Below are 27,426 nucleotides of genomic sequence, written 5' to 3' on the forward strand. Positions count from 1 at the left end.
GCAGGCTGAGAAGCGGCAGAGCTGGAGGCCTGCCAAGCCCTCCCTCTGCCCTCCTGGTGCCACCTGGGGGTCCCTGTGGTTGGATTACTGTGCACGTGGCAGGTGTAGCGGTCCCAGTGAAGCCTGGACCATATGACGAATACCACCGCCATGGCAGATTTGTGGTTGAAACTTCTTTTATTGGAAACTAACAAGCAGAACTGATTTGAAGTGATCGTAGCACTCCCCCTCCCGCACCCACCTGACTCAAAGCACAAATTATGTGAATACAGTATGTGTAGACATAAAATGGCGTTTTGTTTTTCATCAAGTCCTGTAACATGCTGGAAGCGGCAATGGTTATCATCCCATGACATGAAGCTGTGTCAGAAAATGGCTTCCTGGGCTGGTGTTGTGATGTAATGGGTTAATCCACCATGTGCACCCGGCCGGTTCAAGTCCCGACTGCTCCACTTCCCATCCAGCTCCCTGCTGATGTGCCTGGGAAAGCAGTGGAAGATGACCCTCGTGCTTGGGCCTCTGTACCCACATGGGAGACCTGGATTGAGTTCTGGGCTCCTGGCTTCAGCCTGGCCTAGCCCTGGCCATTGTGGCCATTAAGGGGGGGAACCAGTGGATGAAGGATCTCTCTCTCTCTCTCTTTCTCTCTCTCTATCTCTCCCTGCCTCTCTTTGTACTCTGCCTTTCAAATAAATAATCTGGAACCAAGGAAGAAAATGAAGGAAAGAAGGAAAAAGGAAGGAATGAAGGTTAAAAAAAAAAAGAGAAAAAAAGAAATTGGTTCACCACTCACTCAAGATGGCTGCCTGAGTAAGCCGCAGACCAGGCTGAACACCCTGGCCGGGAGCAGGAGTTTCTTGCCGCAGTCTGAGCACCTGGGTTGTGTGCTCAGCTCTGCTCCTGGCTTCAGCTTCTACTACTGCAGACTCAAGGAGGCAGTGGTGATGACTCAAGAGATTGGGTCCCTGCCACTCACATAGGAGACCTCTAGCTCGGCTTCCTGGCTCCTGGTTGTGGGCTTGATGCCAGCCATTGCAGTTATGTGGGGAGTGGTCTCGTAGATGGGAACTCCTGTCTCTGTCTCTCAAGTAGATATTTATATATATATTTTTTTTTTTTTTTTTTTTTGACAGGCAGAGTGGACAGTGAGAGAGAGACAGAGAGAAAGGTCTTCCTTTGCCATTGGTCCACCCTCCAATGGCCACCGCGGCCGGCGCACCGCGCTGATCCGATGGCAGGAGCCAGATACTTATCCTGGTCTCCCATGGGGTGCAGGGCCCAAGTAGTTGGGCCATCCTCCACTGCACTCCCGGGCCACAGCAGAGAGCTGGCCTGGAAGAGGGGCAACCGGGACAGAATCCGGCGTGCTGGCGCCACAAGGCGGAGGATTAGCCTATTGAGCCCCGGCGCCGGCTAGATATTTATATTTTAAAATCTAGTTTGGATTTCTAGATCCAAAGTTTGACCTTTCTTGAGTGCCAGGGTTATCATGTTCACCCCAGGGGCAGCCTAGCCACTTTGAGTGGTCTTCTTATATAATCCATTTAATTCTAACCATTCCCTTAAGAGAATACTTCTAAAAAAACCTGATAAAAATGCATATTATTTTAAAACTTTGCCTGAATTTCAGAAACTTTTTGCTCCAAAATAAACATATTTTAGCTGAATTTTCCTTAAACTATATTAAGTACCCTCAAATCCATGATCACTGTTTATCAGTTTGTACTGAACTATTATTATTGGTACTTTTATAAAAGATCAAAACTTTTTAGAAAGATTTATTTCTGTATTTGAAAGGCAGAGTTAGAGAGAGAGAGAGAGAATCTTCCATCCTCTGGTTCATTTTCTAAATGGCTGTTAACAGCCAGGCCTGGGCCAGACAGAAGCCAGGATCCAGCGATTCCAGCCTGGTCTCCTACAGGTGGCAGGGACACAAGCACTTGAGCCATCTTCTGCTACATTCCAAGGCACTTTCGCAGGGAGCTGGATCAGAAACAGGACCAGAAGCTGGAACCAGTGCTCTGATATGGGATGCCAGTGTTGCAAACAATAGCTTAACCCAGTGTGCTACAGTGCTGGTACCAAAGATTAAATTTTTCATCTTTGTGTTAGTCTGATATTCTCAAATTGAATGATAAAGTGCTTGAAGTTAGAGTCAAGTCTTTTATTTCTTTACTTAAAAAAAAAAAAAGAGGCAGATAAGGGGTGTGTGTGGTGGTGCAGGGGTGGATGCTGGCATCCATGCCAGAGCACCTGGTTTGAGTCCTGGCTACTCTTCTTCCAGTCCAGCTTCCTGTGATGTGATCCTGGGAGGCAGCAGGTGATGGCTGAATTGAATCCCTGCCACCAAAGTGGGAGAGCTGGGTGGAATTCTAGGCTCCTGGCTTTGGGTTGGCTCAGCCTTTAGGCGAGTGAACCCCAGAGGATGAAGAATGATTTCTCGATCTCTCTCTGTCTCTCTCTCTCTCTCTGCCTTTCAAATAAATAAGCTTTAAAAGTTTTAAAAATGATAAAATTATATGTATCGTGTACAACATCTTTTGAACTCTACATACATTGTGGAGTGACTAATGTAGCTAATTAACATATGCATTACCTCACATAGTTTTTTTTTTTGTGGTAAGAACACTAAGCACCCACTCATCTAGCATTTTTCAAGAATCAATAACAATAGTCACCATGTTGTCAAATCTTCTGTTTTTTCCTAAACCCTTCTACCTCAATCCCTCCATCTCCTCTGCAAACCGCTCATATGCATATACAATCTTGTAAAGAGTTCACCAGAATGGTAAATAATTAACAGATAGTCTCCACTATGCAGCCAGTGAATCAGCTAGTTATTTGCTAGCTCTGCTTTGAGACAGCTTGGGGTTTGACTGTTTTCCTAGAATAAATTAACATCTGATGAAAGAATAGAGGGACCGGAATCCCACGTGCCGGCCCCCACGTGGAGAAAGGAGAGCAGCATCGGTGGCTGTCACAGCAGCCCACTCGGTTCCCATCACAGCCCCAGGCCTGGTCTCCCCTGAGCCCAGCAGGCAAGAGGAAGGCTCGTGTGCACTGTTGCACACCACCAAGTCCCTCTTGGATTGGAGAAGTGCTTTGGATGGGCCGAGACTTGCCAGGGGGAGAAATTCAGCCCATCCTTAGTTTTAGCCTTTGAGGTGCCTGGCTGTTCTCACGCTTCCCGTCCTGTCACACTTCTTGGTTGGGGGAGAGCGTCCTGGTAGACCCTTGTTCCCCGTGACCGGCCGGAGATGGCTATCTTCCGAGAGATAGGGGTCTGACCAGGGCTGTGTCCGGATCCTCCTGCGTCTGGGCGGAGGGGAATGGGAGCAGCAAACAAAGCCCAGGCCGGGGCGCCAAGGATTTTCTGCTCTGTCCCATGAAGAGCCCCAGATCAGTGACAGGTGGGAGAGCTGCCATTGCAACTCCAGCCATCTTTTTTTGTCTTCTTTCATTTGCATAGATTTGAGCCAGTTAAGCAGCAGCCAGTACTCCTCCTATAATTCAGACAGTAACCCAATTTGCTTTCTCATTCTTTTTAACCTTTTTAACTGCACTGGGACAGTATACCTATCAATGTGTCCCTGAAAAAACCTTTTTTTTTTTTTTTTTAAAGATTTACTTATTTATTTGAAAGGAAGAGTTACAGAGAGGGAGAAATAGGGAGAAAGAGATCTTCCATCCACTGTTGGTTCACTCCCTAAATGGCCACAACAGCTCAGGGTAGGCCAGACCAAAGCCAGGACCCTGGACTCCATTTGGGTCTCCTATAGGGGTGGCAGGGTCCTAAGCACTTGGGCCACTTTTCACTGTTTTCCCAGGCCATTAGCAGGGAGCTGGATGAAAGCAGAGTAGCTGGGGCTCAAACCGGTGCTCCTGTGGGATAGAGGCATCACAGGTGGTGGCTGAACATGCTGCACCACAGTGCAAGCCCCCTGAAGAATTTTATGCTGTTCAGGTTTTATTTTTTATTTTATTTGTTTATTTATGTAATAATTTATTTGAAAGGTCAAGTTAGAGACAGTGAGAGGGAGAGGCAGAGAAGGTCTTCCATCCACTGGTTCACTCTCCAAATGGCCGCAATGGCTGCAGCTCAGCCGATCCGAAGCCAGGAGCCAGGATCTTACTCCAGGTCTCCCACAGAGATACAGAGGCGCCAGGACTTGAGCCATCTTCTGCTGTCTTACCAGGCCACAGAAGAGAGCTGGATGGGAAGAGGAGCAGCCGAGACTAGAACCAGCACCCATATGGGATGCTGGTACCACAGGCAGAGGATTAACCTACTGTGCCACAGCGCTGGCCCTAGGTTTTTATTTTTTAGAGTCTGAATTTTTTTTTTTTTAATTTTTAGGAAAAGTTTATTTGAGAGAGCAAGAGAGACAGGGAGAGGCAGAACACTAGCCTTCATCTGCTGGTCCACTCCCTAAATGCCTGCAATGACTGGGGCTGGACCAGGCTAAAGCCAGAGCTAAGAATTGAACCCAGGTACCCCGAAGTCGGGTGTGAGTGTCCTAAGTGGTGTCTAAACCTGTCACCCCTACCCGTAGCTTCAGTTTTCTAATCTGTGTGGCAGGGTTTTAAACCCAGGTTTCTGGGTTGCCATGTGAGGCCTTCCACCTTGTCCTATCCCACGGTGTTCTGCTGAGTGGCTGTTGCCCGACGTTTCACACCACCCTTGGCCGACAGCCCTGTCTAAGGTGTCACCGGGCTTCGGTGTTATCTGGTGAGTCAGACAGATGCTTCCGGCTGTCTTGGGGTTTTGACACTTTTAGGGGCAGGGAACACAGCCGTGAGCTGACAGAGCTCCATGAAGAGGAGCTGAGCAGGCCCTCGGCCCCTCGCTCTTCCCACTCGTGGCCCCGTGGGTGTGAGGAGGGTGGCTGAGAGACTCGCCTCTAGGCTGTGCTTGGCTGGGAGGCCTACAAGGGAAAGGAACCTGGTGGCGGTGTGAGCTGTTTGGCAGTGGGGCCCACTGCTTCGGCCGCACCACCCTCCGTGTCTCTGGGTATTTCTGGCGGTGGCTGGGTGGCTGCCTGTTAGCCTTGCTTGAATAGAGGGTTGCTGCGAACCTGTGGAAGAAATCTCTGCTGAGCATCCGTTATAACTGGAACAGATCTGGGGGATGACAGACCCCAAGGTCCCGGCACCAGCGCGGGCAGTGTCTTCTCTGACTGCCTCTGCTCTCCTGCCCTTCAGCTCTAGGCCATGTGATTCACATTAGTCAATGAAGGGGAAGCTTCCAGATCCTTCACACAGTCTGTCCCTGCAGAAGGGCCCGTGCATGGAGCAGGTGTGTGGTCCCGTGGTTAGGACAGCTGCATTCCATTTCGGAGTGCCTGGGTTCGGGTCCTGGCTCTGGGTCACGACTCCAGTTTCCTGCAGATCTTGGGAAAAGCAATGATGTTTCAAGAACTTGGGTTCCTGCCACCCTCATGGGAGACAGACTGAGTGCCTGCCTTGTGACTTTGGCCCCATCCAGCCTGGCCATTGAAGACATTTGGAGATTGAACCAGCAAATGGGATCTCTCTCTGCTTCTCAAATTAAAAAAAAAAAAAAAAAAAAAAGCTGGTATGTCATTTGATCCAACTTTTATATTTGTAAATCTCACCCAGTTTTGGTTCTTTGCACATGTCCCCTGGAATTGTCTGCCTTGAGCCGTCTCACTCAACATCGTACCCCTGTCTCAAGCCCCAGGTTCACCGCTGCAGCTGTGACCCCTGAGCTCCAGGGCTGTTCTTCCTACACTTGAGAGTATAATGAAGGGATTTTTTGTTTCCACTTTGACCTCACACGTGGGACCTAAACTAAAGTGGAGAGAGAACTAGACACCTCTGCCTTATTCCACAAAGCCCCCGGCAGGCTCTGCGTCCTGCACAACAGAGTACATCACTTCTCAGGGAGAAACTGAGGGCCCAGGGCCTCTCCTCCTGTGCCCTGGGGGAAGGGGCGCCCGCTCCAGGAGCCCTGGGCAGCAGTTGCTGCGCTTGGGAACGGTGGACACACGCTCTGCTGTTGCTTCTTGCCCAGTGCAGAGTCTCCCCTGGGTCCCAGCGGGTATTTAGGAAAGACACATCAGTGACACTGCTTCCCCATCGCTGCCCGACTGTGACACGTCGGAGGCACCAAGGCTGACAGTCAGAGGAGCCTGCGCATGGTGACCTGCAGCTGCGCCTGGGCCTCCTCTCCCTTCTGGAAACTGACACCCCACTTTTAGGAGGGGTCAAAAGTATTTTGCAAAATGCAGGTGCTTAATGGTAAATGAGCATTAGAAGGTGGCCTGGGGCCATGGGGTTTTAGGAGATTCGGGTGCACAGGGAGGACAGGAGGAAGGGAGATTTCCAGGGCAGGAAGCAAACGGATAGGGTGTGGGGCAGCTTCCTGGGGGATTTAGATGGTGCTGAAACCCGGACACGGACTAGGAGAAAAAAATAGCGACGTCACTCTCAGGAGTCTTTGCTCTCCCGAGTGCTGATTTCACTGACCTAAATCAGATCTCTGCTCCTGTTTGCTGGGACCTATTTTAGGAGCGCCTTATAAATACACAAAAGCGGAAATGCCTGGTGGGGGGTGGCAAGGATGTGGTTCTAGGCCAGGACCGGACTCGAATCACATTTCCCTCCTAGATCCCAGGCTGGCAGAAGGGACAGCGATGAGCTGGTATTGGGAAGGAGGTGCTGACAGCAGAATGGGGCCCGGAGGAGCTCCTGCCAGTGCTGCAGACGGAGGCGCAGCTCGGCCGCAGGGCGCCGGGGCGAGCTGGGAGCTGCGGGAGCTGGAAGGCCAGGAGGCCAGGAAGCCTGTTCTGCACGCACCCCTCCCTCTTCCTTTGCTGTATCACCTGGAGCACGTCCACTTATGGGTCAGGCCCCTACCAGAGCTTTGTCTTTCCCGAGGCGCCTCTCCAGGGCCCAGGGAGTTCAGTCCATGTTGAATCAACTGCAAACTCACAGGTCTTAGACTCTGGAGAACTCATCTAGACGCTCACCTTTACTTTCCAGGTACCGTGAGTTATGGACCCAAGGTGCCAAGCTAGTAGCCGCTTGTCGACTCTAGGGCATCTGACTGGAAGCAGGATTGGCACGGCTGGAGCACCCCCAGCAGCTGCGCTGGGGTCCGCTGGTGTGGGGCCAAGATGTGGGCAGGCCAGAGAACCCCAGATCCTGAGCTGGTTGCCTGCTGGCTTTGTAAGCAGTGGAGCTAAGAAGGCGAATATGTCCGCTCTTTGAGAGGCTGGCGGGCTTGCCTTGTGGGTGAGGAGGCACAGTGAGGAGGGGTAGCAACTCCCCCTGTCCTTGGTCCTTGGTTTCTTCCTGTTCTGCTCTAAGAAGGGTGTTGTTGTGAGAGCAGGTCAGACTCTTGTGAGCTGTTTACCCCGCCCGCCTGTGCCCAACGGTGCTGTGTGAGTCACTTAATCTAATTGGTTTAATAAGTAAACGATCTGGGTACAAAGAGGGGTGGTTAGGAGAGGGAGGGGCAGCGTTATCTACAAACCCGACAGAGTCAGCTTTGAAAAGAAACCTGCCATCAGCTCTCCAGGGACCTGGTAATTAAACTGGGAGTGGAGACGCTTTGGGGAGGTGGGAAATGGAGAGACCCAGATGTTGGGTAGGAAGAGAAGCAGAGGCCATGCCAGGGTCAGCCCGCATTCTCAGTGTCCATCTTCAAAAGTACTTACTTGTTCAGTGAAGTATATCAATTCGAGGGTGCCTGTGGCCTTCACTGGAGTACCTGGGGTCAGTCCTCAGCCCTGGCTTCTGATGCCAGCATCCCACTGGATGGCAGCCGTGATGACTCAAGTCTGATGGGGTTCCTGCCACCCATGTGGGAGACTGCATTGAGTTCCCTACGCCCAGCTTCATCCTGGCCCAGTTCTGCTGGTTGTGAGCATTTGGAGAGTGAACCCGCAGATGGGAACTCTCTGCCTGGCTCTCTGTCTCACAAGTAAATAGATAACTAAATAATTTAGGGGAAAAAAAAACATAAAATTGCAGTGGTTTTAGTTTATCCACTAGGTTGTGTGACCATCACTACCATGTAATTCCAGAACATTACGGTCACCCCAAAAAGAAACCCAGCTTCCCTTAGCAGTCACCCCCATTTGCCCTAACCATGGATATCTTCTGTCTCTATGGACTGCCAATTCTCAACATTTTCATGTAAGTGAAATCATAAACTTTTATGTGGCTTTCTGTGTCTGACCTGTTTCACTTTGTATAATGGTCCATTCATATTGTTGCATTGTTTGTACTTCATTTCTTTTGGTTGGTAAATAATATTCTATTGCACGTAGATGCCACATTTTGTTGATGGACATTGGGCTTGTTTCTACTTTTTGGCCATTAGGAATACTACTGCTTTGATATTTTCGTTTCTTGTGGATATATATCTAGGAGTAGAATTGCTGGATTGCAGCAATACTTTTCGGGAACTGCCAACTGTTTTCCAAATCAGCTGCACCATCTGACATTCCCACTGGCAGTGTATGAGTGTCCGCATTTCTCCACATCTTTACTAAGACTTTGAAAAATGGGTTGTTGTTTCCATTTGAGAAGCAGTGACAGATGGGCAGAGAGCTCTCATTTACTGGTTCACTTCCCAAATGTCCACAACAGCCAGGGCTGGACCAGGCTGAAGCCTGGACCTGGACTCAAGTGGGTGGCAGGGTTCCAACTATCTGAGCCATCACTGTTGCTTCCCAGGGTCTGCATTAGCAGAAAGCTAGAATTGGGAGTAGAGTTGGAGCTTGAACCCAGGTACTCTGATATGGGATATGGGTGCCCTAACTTCTAGGCCAAATGCCTGCCCTCTCTGGCTTTTTGATGATAGTGTTCCCAATGGGTATGAAGGGCTTCTGTGCTTGTTTTTAAAGTAATTTCCTTGGGGCTGGTGTTGTGCCACAGTGGGTTAAGTTGCAGCTGTCTAATGCTGTCATCCCATATTGGAGCTCTGGTTCAAGTTCTTGCTGCTCCACTCCCCGTCCAGCTCCCTGCTAATGCCTCTGGGAAAGGTGCAGAAGATGGCCCACGTGCTTGGGCCCCTGCTCCCTGGGCGGGAGACCTGGCCGGAATTCCTGGCTCCTGGCTTCAGACTGCTCCAGTCCAACCATCACAGCTATTTGAGGAGTAAACCAGCAGATGGAAGATCTCTTTCTCTTTGTCTCTCCCTCTCTGCTACTCTGCCTTTAAAGTAACTAAAGTAAAAATTGTACCTGTTTGTGAGGTGCCATGTGATCTTGCAGTACATGTATACATTGTGTAATGTTCAAATCAGGGTAAACATAGCTATCTCCTTAATTAAAAAAAAAATCTCTTTAAACATTTATCATTGTGGTGAAAGCATACAAAATACTTTCCTTTGGCTTTTTCCTTTTTTAGAAAAATAAACAGTACTTAATATTATCTGTAGTCACCTACCATGCAATTGAAGATTAGAACTTCTTCCTCTTAACTATAACTTAGTACCTGCTAATCATCCTTTCCCCATTCCTTCCTCTCCCTAAAAAAGAAATAATTTAAAAAATTTATCTATTTATTCACAAGGCAGAGAAGCAGAGAGATCTCTGGTTCACTCTCCCAGAACCCCACAACAGCCAGAGTTAGGCCAGGCTGAAGTTAGGAGCTGGCCCCGCTGCCTCCAGGGTGCCCGTTAGCGGGAAGCTGGTACTGAGAGCAGAGCTGGGCCTGGAACCCAGGCACTCTGATATGGGATGCTGGTGTTCCAAGAAGCACTCACTCCCTGAAAAAATGTGTATGAGAATTAACTGAGTTATTAGTAAACTGTTTAACACACCACCTGACACATCATGAAAGCTAAAAGTGGTAATTCTTCTTGTTAATGTTGTCCCAGTATTTATTGACCAGCTACTATGTATCACTCATTGTGTCTGTAATAGCCACATACGGAAGCAGGCACTGTGGTGTAGTGGGTTGATCTGCTGCTTGGGACCCCTACATCCCATATACTTTGAGTCCTGGCTACTCTGCACTCTGATCCAACTTCCTGCTAATGTACCTTGGAGGCAGTAGATAAGGGCTCAAGTGCTTAGGTTCCTGCCATCCACGTGGGGACCCCAGTGGAGTTCCTAGTTCCTGGCTTTGGCCCGGCCTGGCCCTAGCTATTGCAGGCATTTGGGGAATAAACAAGCAGATGGAAGATGCCTCTCTCCTCTCTCTCTCATCACTCTACCTTTCCAATAAATAAAATGAAATCTTAAAAAGAAATAAGGTAAATACTACTATTTTTACAGAGAAGAAAATCAAGACGTAGAGATTCAGATTATAAAGATAAATTCCACAGCATCTGACTCACTGTTGAAATGAATACTATAAATGGTGATGTCTGTCATTGGTTCAAACAAGTGCCTGCCGTGTGCTAAGCATAATAAGCAAAATAGACACATTTCTGCTCCTATGGAGCATACGGTCTAGTGTATGCATGTGGGGAGAAGAAAGTTTATGCATATGCACAACTAACATGTCAAATGATCGTAAATGCTATTAAGAAAAATAATATGGAGCCAGTGTGTGGCACAGTGGGTTAAGCCATCACCACCTGCAACGCTGGTATCCTATATGGACGCCGGTTTGAGTCTTCGCTGCTCCACCTCCAATCCAGCTCCTTTTTAATTCACCTGGAAAAGCAGCGGAGCACAGCCCAAGTACTTGGACCCCTGCCACCCACGTGGGAGACTTGAATGGAGTTCCTGGCTCCTGGCTTCAGGCTGGATCAGCTCTGGTCAATGCAGCCATTTGAGGAGTGAACCAGTGGATGCAAGATCTCTTTCTCTCTCACTCTGCCTTTCAAATAAATAATTTTTTTAAGAAATAATAATAATGCAGGGGAGACATTTGACACAGTGGCAAGATGCTGCTTGGAACACCTGTGTCCCATTTCGGAGTGTCTGATTCAAGTCTTGGCTCCACTCTAGATTCCAGCTTCCTGCTAATTCTCAACCTAGGAGACAGCAGATGATGGCTCAGATAGCCAGAACCCTGCTACCTGTGTGGGAGACCTAGATTGAGTTCCAGCCTCCTAGTTTGGGCTTGGTACAGCCTTAGCTATTGCTAGCACTTGGGGAGTGAACCAGAGCTGTCTTTCTGTCTTTCAAATAAATTAAATAAAAAATACAAAGAAAATAATAAATTATAAAAGAAAAGGAATGTAGAGTAGTGGAGAGAAATGGGTAGGATCAGGAAAGGCCTCCAGTGTCTGAGCAGGGACCTGAGCAAAGGCAGCCTGTGAGCCGTGCACATATCTAAGGGAGATGTGGTCCAGGCAGAAGAAGTTCAACAGCCCTGGGGTACAGCATGCTTGACTGCAGGTAGAACAGCAAGGAGACCAGTGTAGCTGCTGCTGCAAGATGATCAAAGGGTAGCAGATGAGGTCAGAGGATACCCTAAGGCCTCATTAGTAGAGTGACTATCACTGACCAAATTGGAACACATTTGAGAGAAGTGAGTGTTACTAATTACTCTCCCAGGACAACCCACGTAACCTGGGTCTGTCCCCAGCAAACCTTACTCACAGGCCATCCAGAAGACCTTGGATTGTATTCTGAGGAAGCTGGGAGGGCATCAGAGGTCCTGATCAGGGAACAGTGACAGTGGCCTGCCTTACCTTTCAGTGGGGTCACACCAGCTCCTGAGTGCAGGGTGAAACATGGAAGCAAAGCGAGCAGATGGAGGCTGAGTCTCGGAGTGTGGAGGTGGAGAGGGCAGAGGGAGAAGTCCTCATCTGTGGGTGGGGACAGTGACAGCACTTGCTGAGGCATCAGATATGGAGAGAAGGGTGAGTGAGTAGAAAATTCCCCATCTGGGCAGCTGGAAGGCCAGAGCTCCTGTTTATGAGATGGGGAGCGGAAATGAAGTTTGGCTTCAGACACTGTGAGATGTCTTTCTGATATCCAAGTGGTAGAGGAAGCCAATGAGATGGGAGTGCAGGGGCAGTCGGGGCTGGACCACGGGGGCCACCGACACTGGGGTGAGGGTCAAAAGGACCAGATGGGATTTGCAGGGTGTGAGCACGGATAGGAAAGAGAATCGCCCCGGACTAACCCCAGGGTACAGAACCGAGCGCTTAAAGGCAGGAAAAGAGCGGTGATTTCAGGGGATTTGTCACTTTCTGCAAGATGCAACGTGATTTAGGGAAGATAGTATTTGTTCCAGGGATCTTCAGAAAGTTCATAAAAGATGCATGTTATGAAAATTCTATACATGGATTGCAAAACTCTATCTCAAAATAAGCTTTTTAATAAAAAATAAAATACTGTCTGAAAGGCAGAGACAAATTTCTGCCTGGTTCACTCCCCAGATGCTACTCCAAAGCCAGGAGCCAGGAACTCCATCTGGGTCTCCCCTGTGGGTGGGAGGGACCCAAGCACTAGAACCATCACTTGCTGTCTCCCAGGGTGTACATTAGCAGGAAGCTGTACTTGAGAGTAGAGCCAGGACTCTAACGCAGGCATTCCAATACGGGATCTTAACTGCTGCTTCTTACATCCACCCTTAAACTTACCTTTTATTTATTATTATTATTATTTGAAAGGCAGAGTTATAGAGAGAATGGTGGGTATGGGGGGTGGCGGGTGAGAGAGATTGTCCCATCTGCTGGTTCACTCCTCAAATTGTAACAGCTGGGGCTGGTACAGGCTGAAGCCAGAATACTAGAACTCCATCCTGGCCTCCTATGTGGGTGGCAGGGGCCCAAGCACCCCAGGCCGTTCCCTGCTGCCTTCCCAGGCACTGCAACAGGGAGCTGGGTCATAAGCAGAGTGGCCCAGACTTGCGCCAGCATTCTGATATGGGATGCTGGCATCTCAGGCAGCAGCTTAGACCCTGGTACCACAAAGCTGGCCCCTTAACTTATCTTCTAATGGAATTTCCATGAACTTTTTGCAGTGCTCTGGTGTGTTACTTTTTTTTTTTTTTAAGACATATTTCTCTCTCTCTCTCTCTCTTTCTTTCTTTTTTCTTTTTTTCTTTTCTTTTCTTTTTTTTTTTTTGAAAGAGAGAGAAATCTTCCATCCACTGGTTCACTCTCCAAATGGCTGTGATGGCCAGAGCTGGGCTGATCTGAAGCCAAGAGCCAGGAGCTGCTTCTGCGTCTCCCATGACGGTGCAGGGGCCCAAACAGGCCATCTTCTGCTGCTTTCCCAGGCTCATGAGCAAGGAGCTGGATCGGAAGTGGAGCAGCTAGGACTCAAACCGGTGCCCATATGGGATGCCAGCCCTGCAGACCAGGGCTTTAACCCACTGTGCCACAGCACCAGCCCCTGGTGTGTTACTTTTATTTGAGAAAAGAGCTGGAGTTTCTGGGTTGCCCTGTAAAATATAGGTTTTCTGAAGGGCAGGGATTTTTCTCCATTCCCAGACCCAGCAACTCCACCAACCCCATAAAGCCACTTCAAGACCTGGGTGTGAAATCAGGCCCAGATGTGCACGGGTGGTGATGGCAGAGCTGTCGGCTGTGAGTTATCAGTGCTTGCCCTGGGCTGATTCCCTGGCCTCTGCTTCCAGCCCTCCGTGGCAGTGGGGCACCGTGGCCCTGGCTTCACAGGGCTATGCTGAGGATTAACCAGGCAATGGGAGTCTGTGGACTTTGAAACCAAATAGAACTAGTTTGAATCCCAGTTCTGCCACTGCAAGGCTGGTGCAGATCATATGAACTCTTTAAACCTCAGTGTTAGCATTAGGAGCATGGGGAGAATAACACCTCATAGAGTTGTTGTGCAGTGGAATTGAAGAGATGTGAAATGCCTGGCAGAGAGAGCTGATTGATAAACAGTAGCTAACACAGTGAAGACTAAAGAAGCTGCCTGTGGCCTCATCCACATCGAACGCATGTTAGTTGACTTCCTTTGTGGCCCCAATTCATCTTTCCATCAGAATTATGGGAGTGGGGCATGGGGCGACAGGCGTGGAGACGGTGAGGGGCTTACCTCAGTCACACAGGTAGAAGGCAGTGGGCAGGGATTCAATCCAGATCTTGCTGGCTCTGAAATTGGTTATTTTTTTTTCCCTTCAAAATTGCTGGCTTAGGAGATTATTTTTGGGGGCCAGTGTTGTGGCATAGCAGGTAAACTGCTGCCTGCAATGCCGGCATCCCATATGGGCACCAGTTTGTATCCCAGCTGCTCCACTTTCTTTCTTTCTTTTTAAAATATTTATTTATTTATTTGAGAGGCACAGGCAGAGAGAGAGAGAGGTCTTCCATTAGCTGGTTCACTCCTCAGGTGGCTGTAATGGCTGGAGCTGGGCCAATCTGAAGCCAGGAGCTTCTTCTGGGTCCCCCACACAGGTGCAGGGGCCCAGGAACTTGGGGCATACTGCTTTCCCAGGCCATAGCAGAGAGCTGGATCGGAAGTGGAGCAGCTGGGACTCCAACCCGTGCTCATACGGGATGCCAGCACTGCAGGCGGCGGCTTTACCTGCTGTGCCACAGTGCCAGTCTCCCAGCTGCTCCATTTTCAATCCCACTCCCTGCTAATGGACCTCTGCCACCCACATGGGAGACTTGGATGAAGCTCCTGGCTTTGGCCTGGCCCAGTGCTGGCCATTACAGCCATCTGGGGAGTGAACCAGTGAATGGGAGATCTCTTTCTGTCTCTCCCTCTCTCTGTAATTTTTTCCTATAGTATACATTTTATGTGAACTTCTGAAGATGCTGTTTATGGATTTTAAAATATTGTGCACCAAAATACTTATCTTTTTTTTGTTTCAAGATTTTTCTATTTGAAAGTCAGAATTACAGAGAGGGGGAAAGAGAGAGAGAAAGAGAAAGAGAGATCTGTCCACTGGGTTACTCCCCAAACGGCTGCAATGGTTGAGGCTGGGCTAGGCCAAAACCAGGAGCCGAGAGCCTAATCCAGGTCTCCCATGTGGGTGCAAGGGCCCAAGCACTTCGACTGTCCTCTGCTGCCTTCCCAGGTGCATGAGCAGGGAACTGGATTGGAGTGGAGCAGCCAGGATATTAACCAGCACTCACAAAAGGGTGAGAGAGGCGGCCGCTCACTATGCCACAGTGCCAGCCCCTCAAAATACTTATCTTTTAATTCCATTGCCACCAAGTTTTGAGGCCTCCTCACATGTACTAGATGCTGAGTAAATCCAGCTTGCTCACTGTCTGTTAAGCTTCCTCTTGAAGGGCTGCTTCTCAAAGTTTCCCACTATGAGCCATTTTGTGCAACCATCAAGACTCAACCGATCCAAGAAGCCAATTCAAAACAAATAACAGACCGTGCAGCCTTTGTGAGAAACCTGTGTCTGTTTTGTACAGCAGTGAACTCTAGGGAAACCCAGCTCAGTGCCTTTGCCCCTCATGGGAATGCATTTGCAGCTTACTCTACAAATCGCCTACAACACTCTGAAAGATGGAAAAGATATTCCCCTAGGATCTGGGAAAGCTGAACAGTTAACAGCTTCCCAAGGGTTTTCTGTATTACTGGGATACTGACAGTTATCACGGGTCTTTAAATATCAAAGTTTATGCTCATGAGGCTTTTTAAGAAAATCCAAGTTCTCTGTGCCTCAGTTGTCTTCCCAAGTATCTCAAATGGGAGAAAGTTCCAGAAATTGTGTAGGTGCCATGCAGGTAAAATGAGAGTCACACAGATCGGAAGGGTTGAGTGTTAAACTGTTGGCAGCATGCGGCTCAGGGAGTGTAGTAAGTCTCCCTCTTGCTTTTCATGCTTGGAGATTTCTCGTAGCAATGACTCCCTCTCCAAAATGTTCTCTCTCTCTCTCTGTCTCTCTCTCTCTTTCTCTCTCTCTCTCTTGCTTTCTTTGAGGGTGAGGATCAGAGTCATCTGTCTTTTTCCTAAGCAGGTTTTTTTTTTTTTTTATTTTTTAAGATTTATTTATTTATTTGAAAGGCAAAGTTATAGAAAGGCAGAGGCAGAGAGAGACAGAGAGAGAGAGATCTTCCATCTGCTGGTTCACTCCCCAATGGCCACAGCAGCCGGAGCTGCGCCGATCTGGAGCCAGGAGCCAGGAGCTTTCTCTGGGTCTTCCACGTGGATGCAGGGGCCCAAGGACTTGGGCCATCTTCTACTGCTTTCCCAGGCCACAGCAGAGAGCTGGATCAGAAGAGGAGCAGCCAGGACTCAAGCTGGTTGCCCATATGGGATGCTGGCGCTGCAGACCAGGGCTTTAACCCACTGTACCACAACGCTGGCCCCTCCCCTTCCTTTTCTATTAGATTCATCCCTGTGGCCATTGTACTGGAACTTTGTGTATTGTATGGATGGTAAGAATTGTTCAGGAGTTTAATTGGCCAGCCCAAGAGTCAGTATGTCAATGCACTTGTGAAGGTACAAGCAAACCCACAGAAATCAGCTTAGGGAACTGTGATCAGTGATATCTGAGGTCAAGCAGCCTTGTTAATTGCTCTGCTGTTCTGTGAACACATTCTGATTTGTGCTTGTAGAAAACAAACATAAACAATATCCACTATGAGAATATTTCAGGCATGGAAAGCCAAGACACTATGGCAAAAAATGGCCTACATAAAAGATCTCTGTGAGTGAGATGCCAGTGGAAAGAACGGCCATCAAAGAAGGAGGTACCTTTCTCTGAAGGAAGGAGAGAACTTCCACTTTGATTATGGCCTTGACTAAATAAGGTTGGAGTTTGTGAACTCAAGAGGCTTCCATAGCCTCGCCAGCTCATGACAAGAGCCTTGGGTGATTACTGACGTCATAAATAAGAATGTCAGTTGTTAAATCAACAACAGGAGTCACTGTGCACTTGCTCCCCATGTAGGACCTCTGTCCTTAATGTGTTGATCTATGAGAATTAACAGTAAAACTGGTCTTCAAACAGTACTTTATACTTAGTGCCTGTGTGGATGCAAACAGTTGAAATCTTTACTTAGTATAGAGTTGATCTTCTGTATATAAAGATAATTAAAAATGAATCTTAATGAAGAATGGGATAAAAGAGGGAGTAGGAGGTAGGATGGTTTGGGTGTAAGAGGGTGGGTATGGGGAGAAGAACTGCTATAATCCAAAAGTTGTACCTATGAAATTTATATTTATTAAATAAAAGCAAACTAAACTAAACTAAAATAAAATAAACCTAAAAAAAAAAATCAGTATCCACTGAGCTATTGGTGTTCCTACTTGGCTTCTTTCGCCACCTGAGCCTGAATTCCTCTTTCTTCTCTTTGTTCATTTATTTTAAACAGTAGCTGTTAACCAAGTAAGAATATTTTTCCCATGTAAAGTTAAAGTAGTATTTAATGTGCTTGTGGATATCAGTATGTATGTATGTTAGAATTTTTTTAATATTAAAATAATTTTTAGGGACCAGCACTGTGGTGTTGTGGGTAAAGCTGCCGCCTGCAGTGCCAGCATCCCTTATGGGCACTTGTTCAAGTCCCAGCTGCTCTGGGATAGCAGTGGAAGATGGCCCAAGTCCTTGGGCCCCTGCACCCACGTGGGAGACTCACAAGAAGCTCCTGGCTTCTGGTTTCGGCTCGGTGCAGCTCTGGCCATTGCGGCCAATTGGGGAGTGAACCAGAGGATGGAAGACCTCTCTCTTTCTCTCTGCCTCTGCCTCTCTGTAACTCTGACTTTCAAATAAATACATAAATATTTAAAAAAATGTTTTAAAGTATTTATTTACTTGAGACAGAGAGAGAGAGAGAGAGAGAGAGAGAGAGAGAGAGAGAGAGACCATATCTGCTAGTTCACTCTCCAAATGCCCAAAAACACTGTACCAGGACTGTAATGGGAATTGGAAACACAATCCAGGTCTCCTCTGAGGATGGCAGGAGCTCAATTACTTTAGCCATCACTGCTGACTCTCATGGTGCACATTAGAAGGAAGCTGGAGGGGCTGGCGCTGTGGCATAGCAGGTAAAGCCACGCCTGCAATGCCAGCATCCCATATGGACACTGGTTCAAGTACCGGCTGTTCCACTTCCAATCCAGCTCCCTGCTAATATGCCTGGGGAAGCAGCAGAGGATGGGCCAAGTGCTTGGGCCCCTACACCCATGTGGGAGACCCAGACGAAGTTCCTAGCCCAGCCCCTGCCCTTGTGGCCATTTGGGGAGTGAACCAGCAGATGGAAGTCTTCTCTCTCTGTTTCTCTGTTTCTCTCTCTCTGTAACTCTGCCTTTCAGATAAGCAAAGTAAACAAAAGAAAAAAAGGAAAGCTTGAGCCAGGAGCCAGAACTGGGTTTTGAACTCAGGTACTCCTGTGTGGGTTGCAGGTGTCCTAACCTGTGTCTTAACTGCTAGATTAAATGTCAGCCCTGGTTAAATACTTGTTGGTAAGATGCTTGGAGTAAAAAAATACAGTAAATACAAAAGGAATTTTGATGAAATCTAGTATCATTCAATGTACATCTTCCGTATTTAAGACTGAGCTAACCTGGGGAGCAGAGGTGAGAGTGGCACAGCCCATGCTTCTGAAGATTCTGGGCTTGGAACTGGTCTGGACCCAAACTAGTAGGCTCTTCAGTTCGCAGAGAATCTCGTTCTCCAAGCTGCTTCTTTAGAACACGACCCTTTTTCTCTAAGGGGCTGTGTTCACTTCTGAGATTCCAACCTACAAAAAAGTGCTCCATTGCCACTCCTGACACTGCTATTCATTTATCATCAGGCTCACAACCTGGGAACAACCCCGCCGGTTAGCACACTCAGTGTGTGGTCTGCACTGAAGACTGCTGGTTTGAGTTCTGGTTCTGCCTCTGACTTGCTTTGTGACCTCAGACCTAAGCCTTCAAACCTTCAATTTTCTTTTCTTTCCTTTTTTCTTTTTTTAAGATTTATTTATTATTTAGTTGATAGGCTGAGTTAACAGATAGAGAGGGAGAGACAGAAGGAGTGGTCTTCCATCTGCTGGTTCACTTCCCAGATGGCTGCTATGACCGGAGCTGGGCTGATCTGAAGCCAGGAGCCAGGAGCTTCTTCCTGATCTCCCACAACCACTTGAGCCAGTTTCCACTGCTTTTCCCAGGTGCATTAGCAGAGAGCTGGATCCGAAATGGAGCAGCAAGGATGCAAACTGGCACTCATATGGGATGCCTTTGCCGCAGGCGGAGACTTAACCTACTAAGCCTACTAAGCCTACTTAACCTAACAGTGCCCGCCCCTCATTTTCTAATAGCTGGAATGTTGGTGCTTGCAACAATGAACCTTAGGTTCCCCTGGATTGTAACAATTCTTTTTAAGATTTATTTATTTATTTGAAAGGCAGAGTGACTTAGGGAGAGAGGGAGAGACAGAGAAGAGAGAGATCTTCCATTTGCTGGTTCACTCCCCAAATACCCACAGCAGCCAGCATTGAGACAGGCTGAAGCCAGAAGCCAAGAACTCTGATAAGAAATGCAGGTGTGCTGCATGGTGCCTTAACCAACTGCAACACAACATTTGCCCCATTTGCCATAATTCTTAAATTTCCTCCTCCTCCTCCTGCTCCTCCTCATCTTTTTTTTTAAAAAACCAAGGCTAAAGTGAGCTGATGGAATATTACTTCCAAAGGTTCTGACAAATGCGTGTTTTATTTCATCTTTCCAAGGACCATAATTTGAACATTATGTACCTGCATGAGGCTGGAACGCCTCTTTCCCGGGATATGCTAAATCATGAATTCTCCCATCTTCCTCACAGTCTATAAAGTTCCATAAATACTGTAACACTAACTCTGTGTGTTTGTATCTTTGATATCATCGGCTATTTGCATTTTATGTACTTAAAAAATAAAGTGACTCTTAGGTAAGTCTCAACCTTGTTTTAAGAATAACAATAGGGGCTGGTGCTGTAGCATATCAGGTAAAGCCTCCGACTGCAGTGCCCACATCCCATATTAGTGCTAGTTCATGTCCTGCTGCTTCACTTCCAATCCAGCTCCCTGCTGATGGTCTGGGAATGCAGTAGAAGATGACCCAAGTGCTTGGGCTCCTGCACCTGCGTGGGAGACCTGGAGGAAGCTCCTGACTCCTGGCTTTAGATCGGCCCAGCTGTGGCCATTGTGGCCATTTGGGGAGTAGACTAGCAGATGGAAGATCTCTGTCTCTGTATCTGTCTGTCTCTCTCTTTCTGTCTATAACTCTGCCTCCCAAATAACTAGATCTTAAAAAAAAAATAGCAATCAGTTATTTAGAGTTGAGCTGTGTTCACAGGGACGATCCGGAAAACTCCCTTGGTGACCTGTTATTTCAAGGAACTCCCTGAATGCAGTCCATTCGTCACCACCTGGGCATGTGAACCCTAGGCCCCTCAGACTCCTTCCTGAGGGTGTAATTCCTAAGCAGAGACTTGCACAGACATCATAGGATGGCTGCTGAGACTTAAGTCACTGCCCTGTTTGCTGGTCCCTTTGGGGTCCTGTGTGTGTAGTTCTCTCTTTGATTCTGTGAGCTGCTGTGATCTTTCCCCAAGTTCTCTGTGGCTTAAGTTAGGAAGGAAGAGGGGCAGACAGGCCCGTGATGCTCCCTGGAACAAATGGTCTGTAGGAAAGGCCTTGTCTTGCCTGTTTCTGTCTTCACTTTGTGATCCGACACTGGACTCGCACGAGGCGGTGCCACATGGCACCAGCATTCAGCCTGCACGAGCTGTGACTCAGCACGGTGCGGTGATCCCACTGTCACAGGTTGATGTTGCTGCAACGTCCTGCTGGGTTCTAAACACTTCCCTGCTTCTGTACCAGACTCATGCAAACAGCAGTTTCTAGGGGACCCAGCAGCTAATCCGTCTCTGAAGCTGGGCAATGTTGACTACTGATTTCCACACCCGCTAGTGCATCTCTGTCCCCCAGGGAAAGTTTTACCCTGGGTCCACTCAGAAGCTCTGCTTTTCCCTGTAACCTGCTGGCTGGGGTTGCTCCAGTCTGGCTTTCCCCACACAGCACTCTTCTTTGTACCTATTCCCAAACACAAGCTTTTCCACCTTGTTTCACCCACTCTGTCTCTCCCCCTCTGTCTTTCAAAAAAGAAATCTTAAAAAATAAATAAATAAAAGAAAAAAAAAAGATCCTACATTCAGTTCTTTGAGTGTGACATGCTCCTTTAAACTGCGAAAACAATGTGAGGCTGAAGGCTAGGGAGGGGAAGAGAGAGGGGGGGGGGGGGAGAGGGAGACACACACACACACAGATTTCTGTCTGCTAGTTCACTTCCCAAGTGGCCACAGTAGCAGGGACTGGGTTGGGCTGGGCCAGGTGGAAGCCAAGAGCCAGGAACTCCATCCAGATCTCCCATATGGATGTCAGGGGCTCAAGCACTTGGGCCAACTTCTGCTGCCTTCCCAGGAGGCATTAGCAAGAAATTGGAACAGAAGCAAAGCAATCAGGAGTTGAACCAGTGTTCCAATGTGGGATGCTGGCATCACAAGCTATGGCTTAACTGCTGTGCCGTAAGGCTGGCCCTGAAAGCAGGATCTTTAGGAGATATTTGAATACCCGGGTTCATTGCAGCATTTGTTACAATAGCCAAGAGGTGGAAACAGCCCAAGTGTTCATGGATGAATGGATAAACAAAACATGATCTATGCATACAATGGAATATTGTATAGCCCTCAAAAGGAAGGAAATTCTGCCATGCTCCGTGGATGAGCCTTGAGGGCACAATGCTAAGTGAAATAAGCCGGACACAAAAGAGCAATGTTGTAGGATTTTACGTCTCCTCTGTGATCGGTGGAACAGTAACATTTGTAGAGAAAGAAAGTGAAGCAGCGGTTGCCAGAGGCTGGGTGAGGCAGCGAGGGAAGTTGTTCTGATTTTCAGTTTGGGACGGTCAGGTTCTGGAGATGGATGGGAGTGATGGTTGCCTGAAAGTGTGGGTGTATGAGCACTTAATCCCATTAAACTGTCCATTTAAAAAAGGTTAAAATTGTATGTGTGGGTGTATGAGCACTTAATCCCATTAAACTGTCCATTTAAAAAAGGTTAAAATTGTATATTTTGTTTATTTTACAACACATACACACAAACAGAAATCTAAACATTGAATTTGAAAAAGAGAAAAAGTGCCCAAGAGAAAAATGCTGTGTTAGAGGCACCTTCAGGTTCTACCTTTTAAAAAATTTAGATTTTTTTTTTTAAATTTATTTAGACACAGAGAGAGAAAGAGAGAGTCTGACCTTCTGTCCACTGGTTCACTCCCCATATGGCCATAGCCAAAGCCAGGAGTCAGGAGCTCCACTCAGGTCTCTTACATGGGTGCAGGAGCCCAAATACTTGAGCCATCGTTTACTGCTTTCCCAGGTACATTAGCTGGGAGCTGGGACATTAGCATAGCAACTGGGACTCAAACTGGCACTCCTAATGTGGAATACTGGCATCACAACTAGTGGCTTACTCCACTGGGCCGCAGCACTGGCCCCCAGCTTATCCCTTTTTCATTGGTGCCCCAGTGGGTGTCCACAGGGTGCTAAGACATCCCTGGAGCTGGCTGTTAATTTCTCAGCATGACTGGGCCAGTGTCTCTCTGTCATTCAGCCTCCAAACCAAAAGATGCCTAATTCCTCTGGCCTGTCCCATAAACCCTCCTTATCATTCATTCATTCAGCCACTCCACATGCATCAAATGCCTGATTTACACAGTAGGAAAATGAGGTCAGAGCCGGGTCATTTAACCCCTCTGTGCAGCTGGGATGTGTTGGAAGTGGTAATAGGAACTCCTTTATACAGTGGGGATGAAATCGTGAACATGACCTAGTTTTTCTGCCTGCACAGTGCTTTCAGTCCTTTCCTACATTAGGCTGGATTGGTGTCCTCTCCCAAAACGTGAAACTCACTTAACACTAACAGCCATGGCTAAGCCCTGTGTTGTGATACACCAAGCCTTGGGCCGAGAATCAAAGACCTGGGCTGTAGCCTGGTCCTTAACATTGGCTTCCTTTCAACATTAGACCAATCGGTTAACGTATCTGTGGGTCTCTGTCCTCATCAGCAAAGTGGAAATGATGCATGAGCATTGGGGATAAAAATGAGAATGAGACCAAGAATATAAAAGCTCTGGTATAAAAACATCAGGTGGGCCGTGGTGGGCTGGGGCCTCATCCAAACAGCATAGCCCTTGGCCCTTGGTACGGGCTAGGCCTTGAAGTTCCATACGTGTCCTATGCTGTGAGGACAGGGAAGGTGGAATGCCCGTGTTCCTGTCTAGGGGAGCAGAACTAATGACTCCTGTTCCCTCTCCTCCCCGAGAACAGGTTACACAGCCTCAGCATGGCTTTGGAAAGTCACCTTCATCAGACCTTGCACACCTAGCTGCTGGCAGCCCCCCAATCAGATAATGCACCTCATTTGTTTTTAAGCCTGATGCAGAAAAGAGAGGGAGCTCAACAAAATGCTTAAAAGAGTTGTTGCTCCAATAGGGGACATCAAGTGGGGAGAGGGCGGGGCGGCAGTGGCTCCTGGCTGCTGGGCCCAGCCTAGCCCCTGTGTGGCCCTAGAAGACTTCCTTGTCCTCAGAGCCCCTACCTCTCCCTCCTTCCCTTGGATTCCATTGCTTTTTCATTCAACACACAAAAGAGTCTGTGTAAGATACTTGTTAAGAGATTGGGGGGGTGGGGGTGGGAGGAGAAGCAAACAAAACAACGGGAGTCAAATCTCACCTTGTTATTTAGAGGTGGTAAGGTCCTGGGCAGATATGTGTCCTCCTGATCACTCAGAACCTCAGTTTTCTCATCTGTAAAATAGGGGCAATGCTCACATCCACCTGAAGGATTGCTGCGAAGACGACGTGAGACGTGGTGTGTCAGGTGCTCAGCACAGTGACTGACCTGGGTGATCGTACATTTGTTAGCTGTTTCTGGTTTTGTGAATGCACCTGCTAGTGGGTATGGAGAGAGCTGTGTAGACAATATTCTCCCATATTCTTTTGACATCCTCCTGTAGTCACAAGTCTTGCTTCTTCCTAATTAACAGCTATTATCAAATTGTTCCCACTTCTCTATCTCATTAGTTGGCTAGGTGAAACTCTCTTCTCTTCTCAAAAAAAATTTTTTTTTTGAAATTTGTTTGAGAGGCAGAGAGACACAGGGAGAAACAGAGATCTCCCATCTGCTGGTTTACTTTGCAAATACCTGCAACACCTGTGACTGGGCCAGGCTGAAGCCAGGAGCTAGGGACTTAATCCAGTCTTCCACCCGGGTGGCAGGGGCCCAGCTATGTGAGCCATCACCTGCTGCCTTCCAGGGTCTGCATTAGCACAAAGCTGGAGGCAGGAGCTGGAACCAAGACTCGAGCCAGACACTCTGGTGTGTGGGCTTTTGGCCAAATGCCTGCCACTCCGTTCTCCTTTCCAAAGCCGTGCTCCCTGCTCTATTCTCCCCTTCTAGTGTTTTCTTTTCTTTTTTTTTTTTCATTCTGGTTTCCATTCTCTTTCTATAAAGCCTTTTCTCCCTGCAGGCCTCCAACTACGGAAAAATGTTCTTATTCCTAAGTCAGGATGGAGTCACCTCCTCCCAGCTGGAGGAAGAGAATTCCTGCTTCCTTCTTCCACATGAAAGAGAAACAGACCAAAAGCACACAGGCGGTAACTCCCTGCCAGGCCGCCCTCCTGCATGGTGCCCTGGGGGAAGTCAGACCTGCAGGCGGGGCCTGGTGATGCCTAGGTGTCCTCTTAGAGCATCAGGGCTTTCCTCTATCTGTTGCTTCTCCCTAATCCCAGAGAATCTTTGCAAAACATTTCACCCGAGGTTTCTGCAAATCTGGAAAACAGAAAATCAGTGAGGGGCCAGCACCGTGGCTCACTTGGTTAATCTTCCGCCTGTGGTGCCGGCATCCCATGTGGGCACCAGTTCTAGTCCCGGCTTCTCCTCTTCCCATCCAGCTCTCTGCTATGGCTTGGGAAAGCAATAGAAGATGGTCCAAGTGCTTGGGCCCCTGCACACACATAGGAGACTGGGAGGAGGCGCCTGGCTCCTGGCTTTGGATTGGCGCAGCTCCGACCACTGCAGCCATTTGGGGAGTGAACCAACAGAAGGAAGACCTTTCTCTCTGTCTCTCCATCTCACTGTCTGTAATTCTACCTCTCAAATAAAAATAAATACATCTTAAAAAAAAAAAAAAAATCAGTGAGCCGGGTTGCCTGGTGTGTGCCTGCTTGTTGCATGAGGCAGCATCAGCTTGTGCATACCCTGCACGCGGGCATGAGCCTGAGTGCAGGGCACATGCACGTGGGCACAGCCTGCTGGTGCTTTCCCTTGCTGCGAACGTTGCTCTCACCGCACCCAGGACCCGATGGACCTGGACGTCTCCAGGTGTGCCTTGCTGGCTATCACAGTAGTCAACGGAGGAGTCAGGATGCAGCAGGTGCTCAGGAGATACCTGGGTGCTTAGGTCATTGGCTCGTTTACTTGTTTTCCCCAGCCTGCTCACTCCTGACCACCGCTGAACCTCTTCTTTGAGACTCCAGCAGGGAAGTACATAGACCACATACTCCCTCCACATGCAAAAGCTGCCCTTCGTCCCAGTCCAGAATGAAGCTGGGCTGTCGTGTGGCATAGCAGGGTAAGCCACTGCTTGCAATGTTATCATCCCATATCAGAGCACCAGTTTGAGCCTGGCTGCTCTGCTTCTGATCCAGCTCCCTACTAATGCCTGGTAAAGCACTGGAAGATGGCTCAAGTACTGGGGCCCTGTTACTCATGTTAGAAACCAGGATGGAGTTCCAGGCTCCTGGGTTTGGCCTGTTCCGGTCCTGGCCATAATGACCACTTTGGGGTCTTTCAGATAAATAAAATAAATCTTAAACAAAACAAAACAAGAATGACAACTTTGTGGATTTGGAAAAGTCAGTCCCAACCTGGAGTGGTAGGGAGCACAGAATCCTGAATCCTGGAAGACCTCTGGGGCCACCAGGGGAGTACAGCACAGCCCCCCTTTGGGGAGCTCAGGCCAGCGCACTCCAGATGCCCCTCGCACAGGACTGTGTGTGTGAATGCAATTGTCACCCTGCTGATGGGTTGGATTGTCATTTATTTGATAATGATGATACCCAAGGGGTGAGCCATGGCCTGGGTAAATTTCCAGGGCCCCCCCACTGGTCAAATTCATAGCTTGGGGAATGGAAATTCACTGAGTCAGGCCCTTTGTGTCTCCAGGTCCCCAGAGCGGTGGCGACAGAGTAGAAAGGGCACTGCTCTCCCGTTCTAGCTCTTGTCCTCATCCTTGCCCTTGGTTTTGTGCTTTAATCTGGATGTTTGGGTGAGCAGGAAGCACTGCCAGTGGGGCTGAAGACCTGGGCACATCCCCGGCAGGGGCTCGGCTGCCCTTGGTCGGGCCCCCTTTGGGCAGCGCCCCCAGGGCTGTGGGGCCAGTGTCTTGTGTGTGCAGCTGGCAGCCCCGGCTCAGGTGCAAGCTTGCAGGAGGCTCCCGAGATGCAGGTGGCCGTTCTGCAGGTTCCCGGGCCTGGCGCTGAGCAGCAGTGGGCCTGCGGGCTGGCGGGGGCAGCTAGGAAAGGCCTTCTGAAAGGGTATTTCCAGAGATCAATGGAAAAATTCAATTAGAACATAAGTGTATTTTGGTGCAAAATTTTTTTGAAACCCCTACAGTTTTTTCATGATGAGCATTTCCCGTGACCTTTGAGAAGATCCCATGCATCTGCTCATCAGAGCGGTGCTGGGGAGACCTTACCTCTCACCTCTCTGCTCCCCTGCCCTCTCCACTCCCACTTGCACTGCGGATACCTACGCTGTGAGGGACAGTGAGATGGAGCTGAATGACCCCTGAAACGCTGGCCCCACCTCCTGCCCCGCCGCTGTCCACACACACAGCTGGATCGTCCATGTTGAGAAGAAGGCTCTGTAACCAGGGAGAGGGTGGCAGGAATGCTCCCCTGTCCACTTCTCCAGCTGTTTGGGACTCAGTACTTGTGGGCCTCCACACTCCCTGCTTGCATTTCCTGGGCTGATATGGAGCAATGTTAGTGGCCAAGTTAGAGACAGTAAAGAACTGAACTGAGGTGTGTGTGTGCATGTCTGCGCGTGCATACGTGTGTGCATGCATGCATGTATGTGTGCGCATGCACGCACGTGTGTGTATGTGTGTATATAGGGGTAATTGGGGAGGAGACAGGAGAGCAGGGATAGGGTGCTGAGTATATGGGCACCTGACACCAGCTGATCATGGGTGAGGTTGGGCGTGGACAGAAATTCCCAAGCACACTCAGTATGGAGCAATGGAATTAAGCACACAGTCTTTGTCCTGGGCTCGACTTTGGCCAGTTGCTGCCTTTGTGACTTTTGGTAACATTTGAAATTCCTAAGCCTTGCCTTCCTATATGGGATTTACATTAAATAAAATAATTTGTTTATTTGAATACAAATAGGCATATGTATAAACAGGCATAAGTAAATGCAAGCCTAATCCATAAACATCACTTGTTAGAGTTACATTAATAATAATAGTTATTGCATCAAGTTCTCTGGGGTGTCATGGAGTGGAAAGGACAGGTTTAGCCACACAGC

General features: G+C 48.5%; 1 protein-coding gene across 6 annotated transcripts in view; it reads left to right on the forward strand.

The window, feature by feature from the left end:
* Nucleotides 1-27,426, forward strand: part of B4GALNT3 (beta-1,4-N-acetyl-galactosaminyltransferase 3) — a 115,458-nt gene that overhangs the window by 44,941 nt on the left and 43,091 nt on the right. The window contains exon 1 of one of the 6 annotated variants that reach the window (XM_070049247.1): nt 8,012-8,163. The exons of the other annotated variants lie outside the window; for them this stretch is intronic. Coding sequence (XP_069905348.1) covers nt 8,136-8,163 — 28 coding nt within the window. The 5' untranslated portion in view covers nt 8,012-8,135. Of the gene's footprint in view, nt 1-8,011; nt 8,164-27,426 lie in introns of those variants that run through there. 6 annotated transcript variants of the gene reach the window in all.

This window comes from Oryctolagus cuniculus, chromosome 9 (genome assembly GCF_964237555.1).
Source record: "Oryctolagus cuniculus chromosome 9, mOryCun1.1, whole genome shotgun sequence".
NCBI classification, from domain to species: Eukaryota; Metazoa; Chordata; class Mammalia; order Lagomorpha; family Leporidae; genus Oryctolagus; species Oryctolagus cuniculus.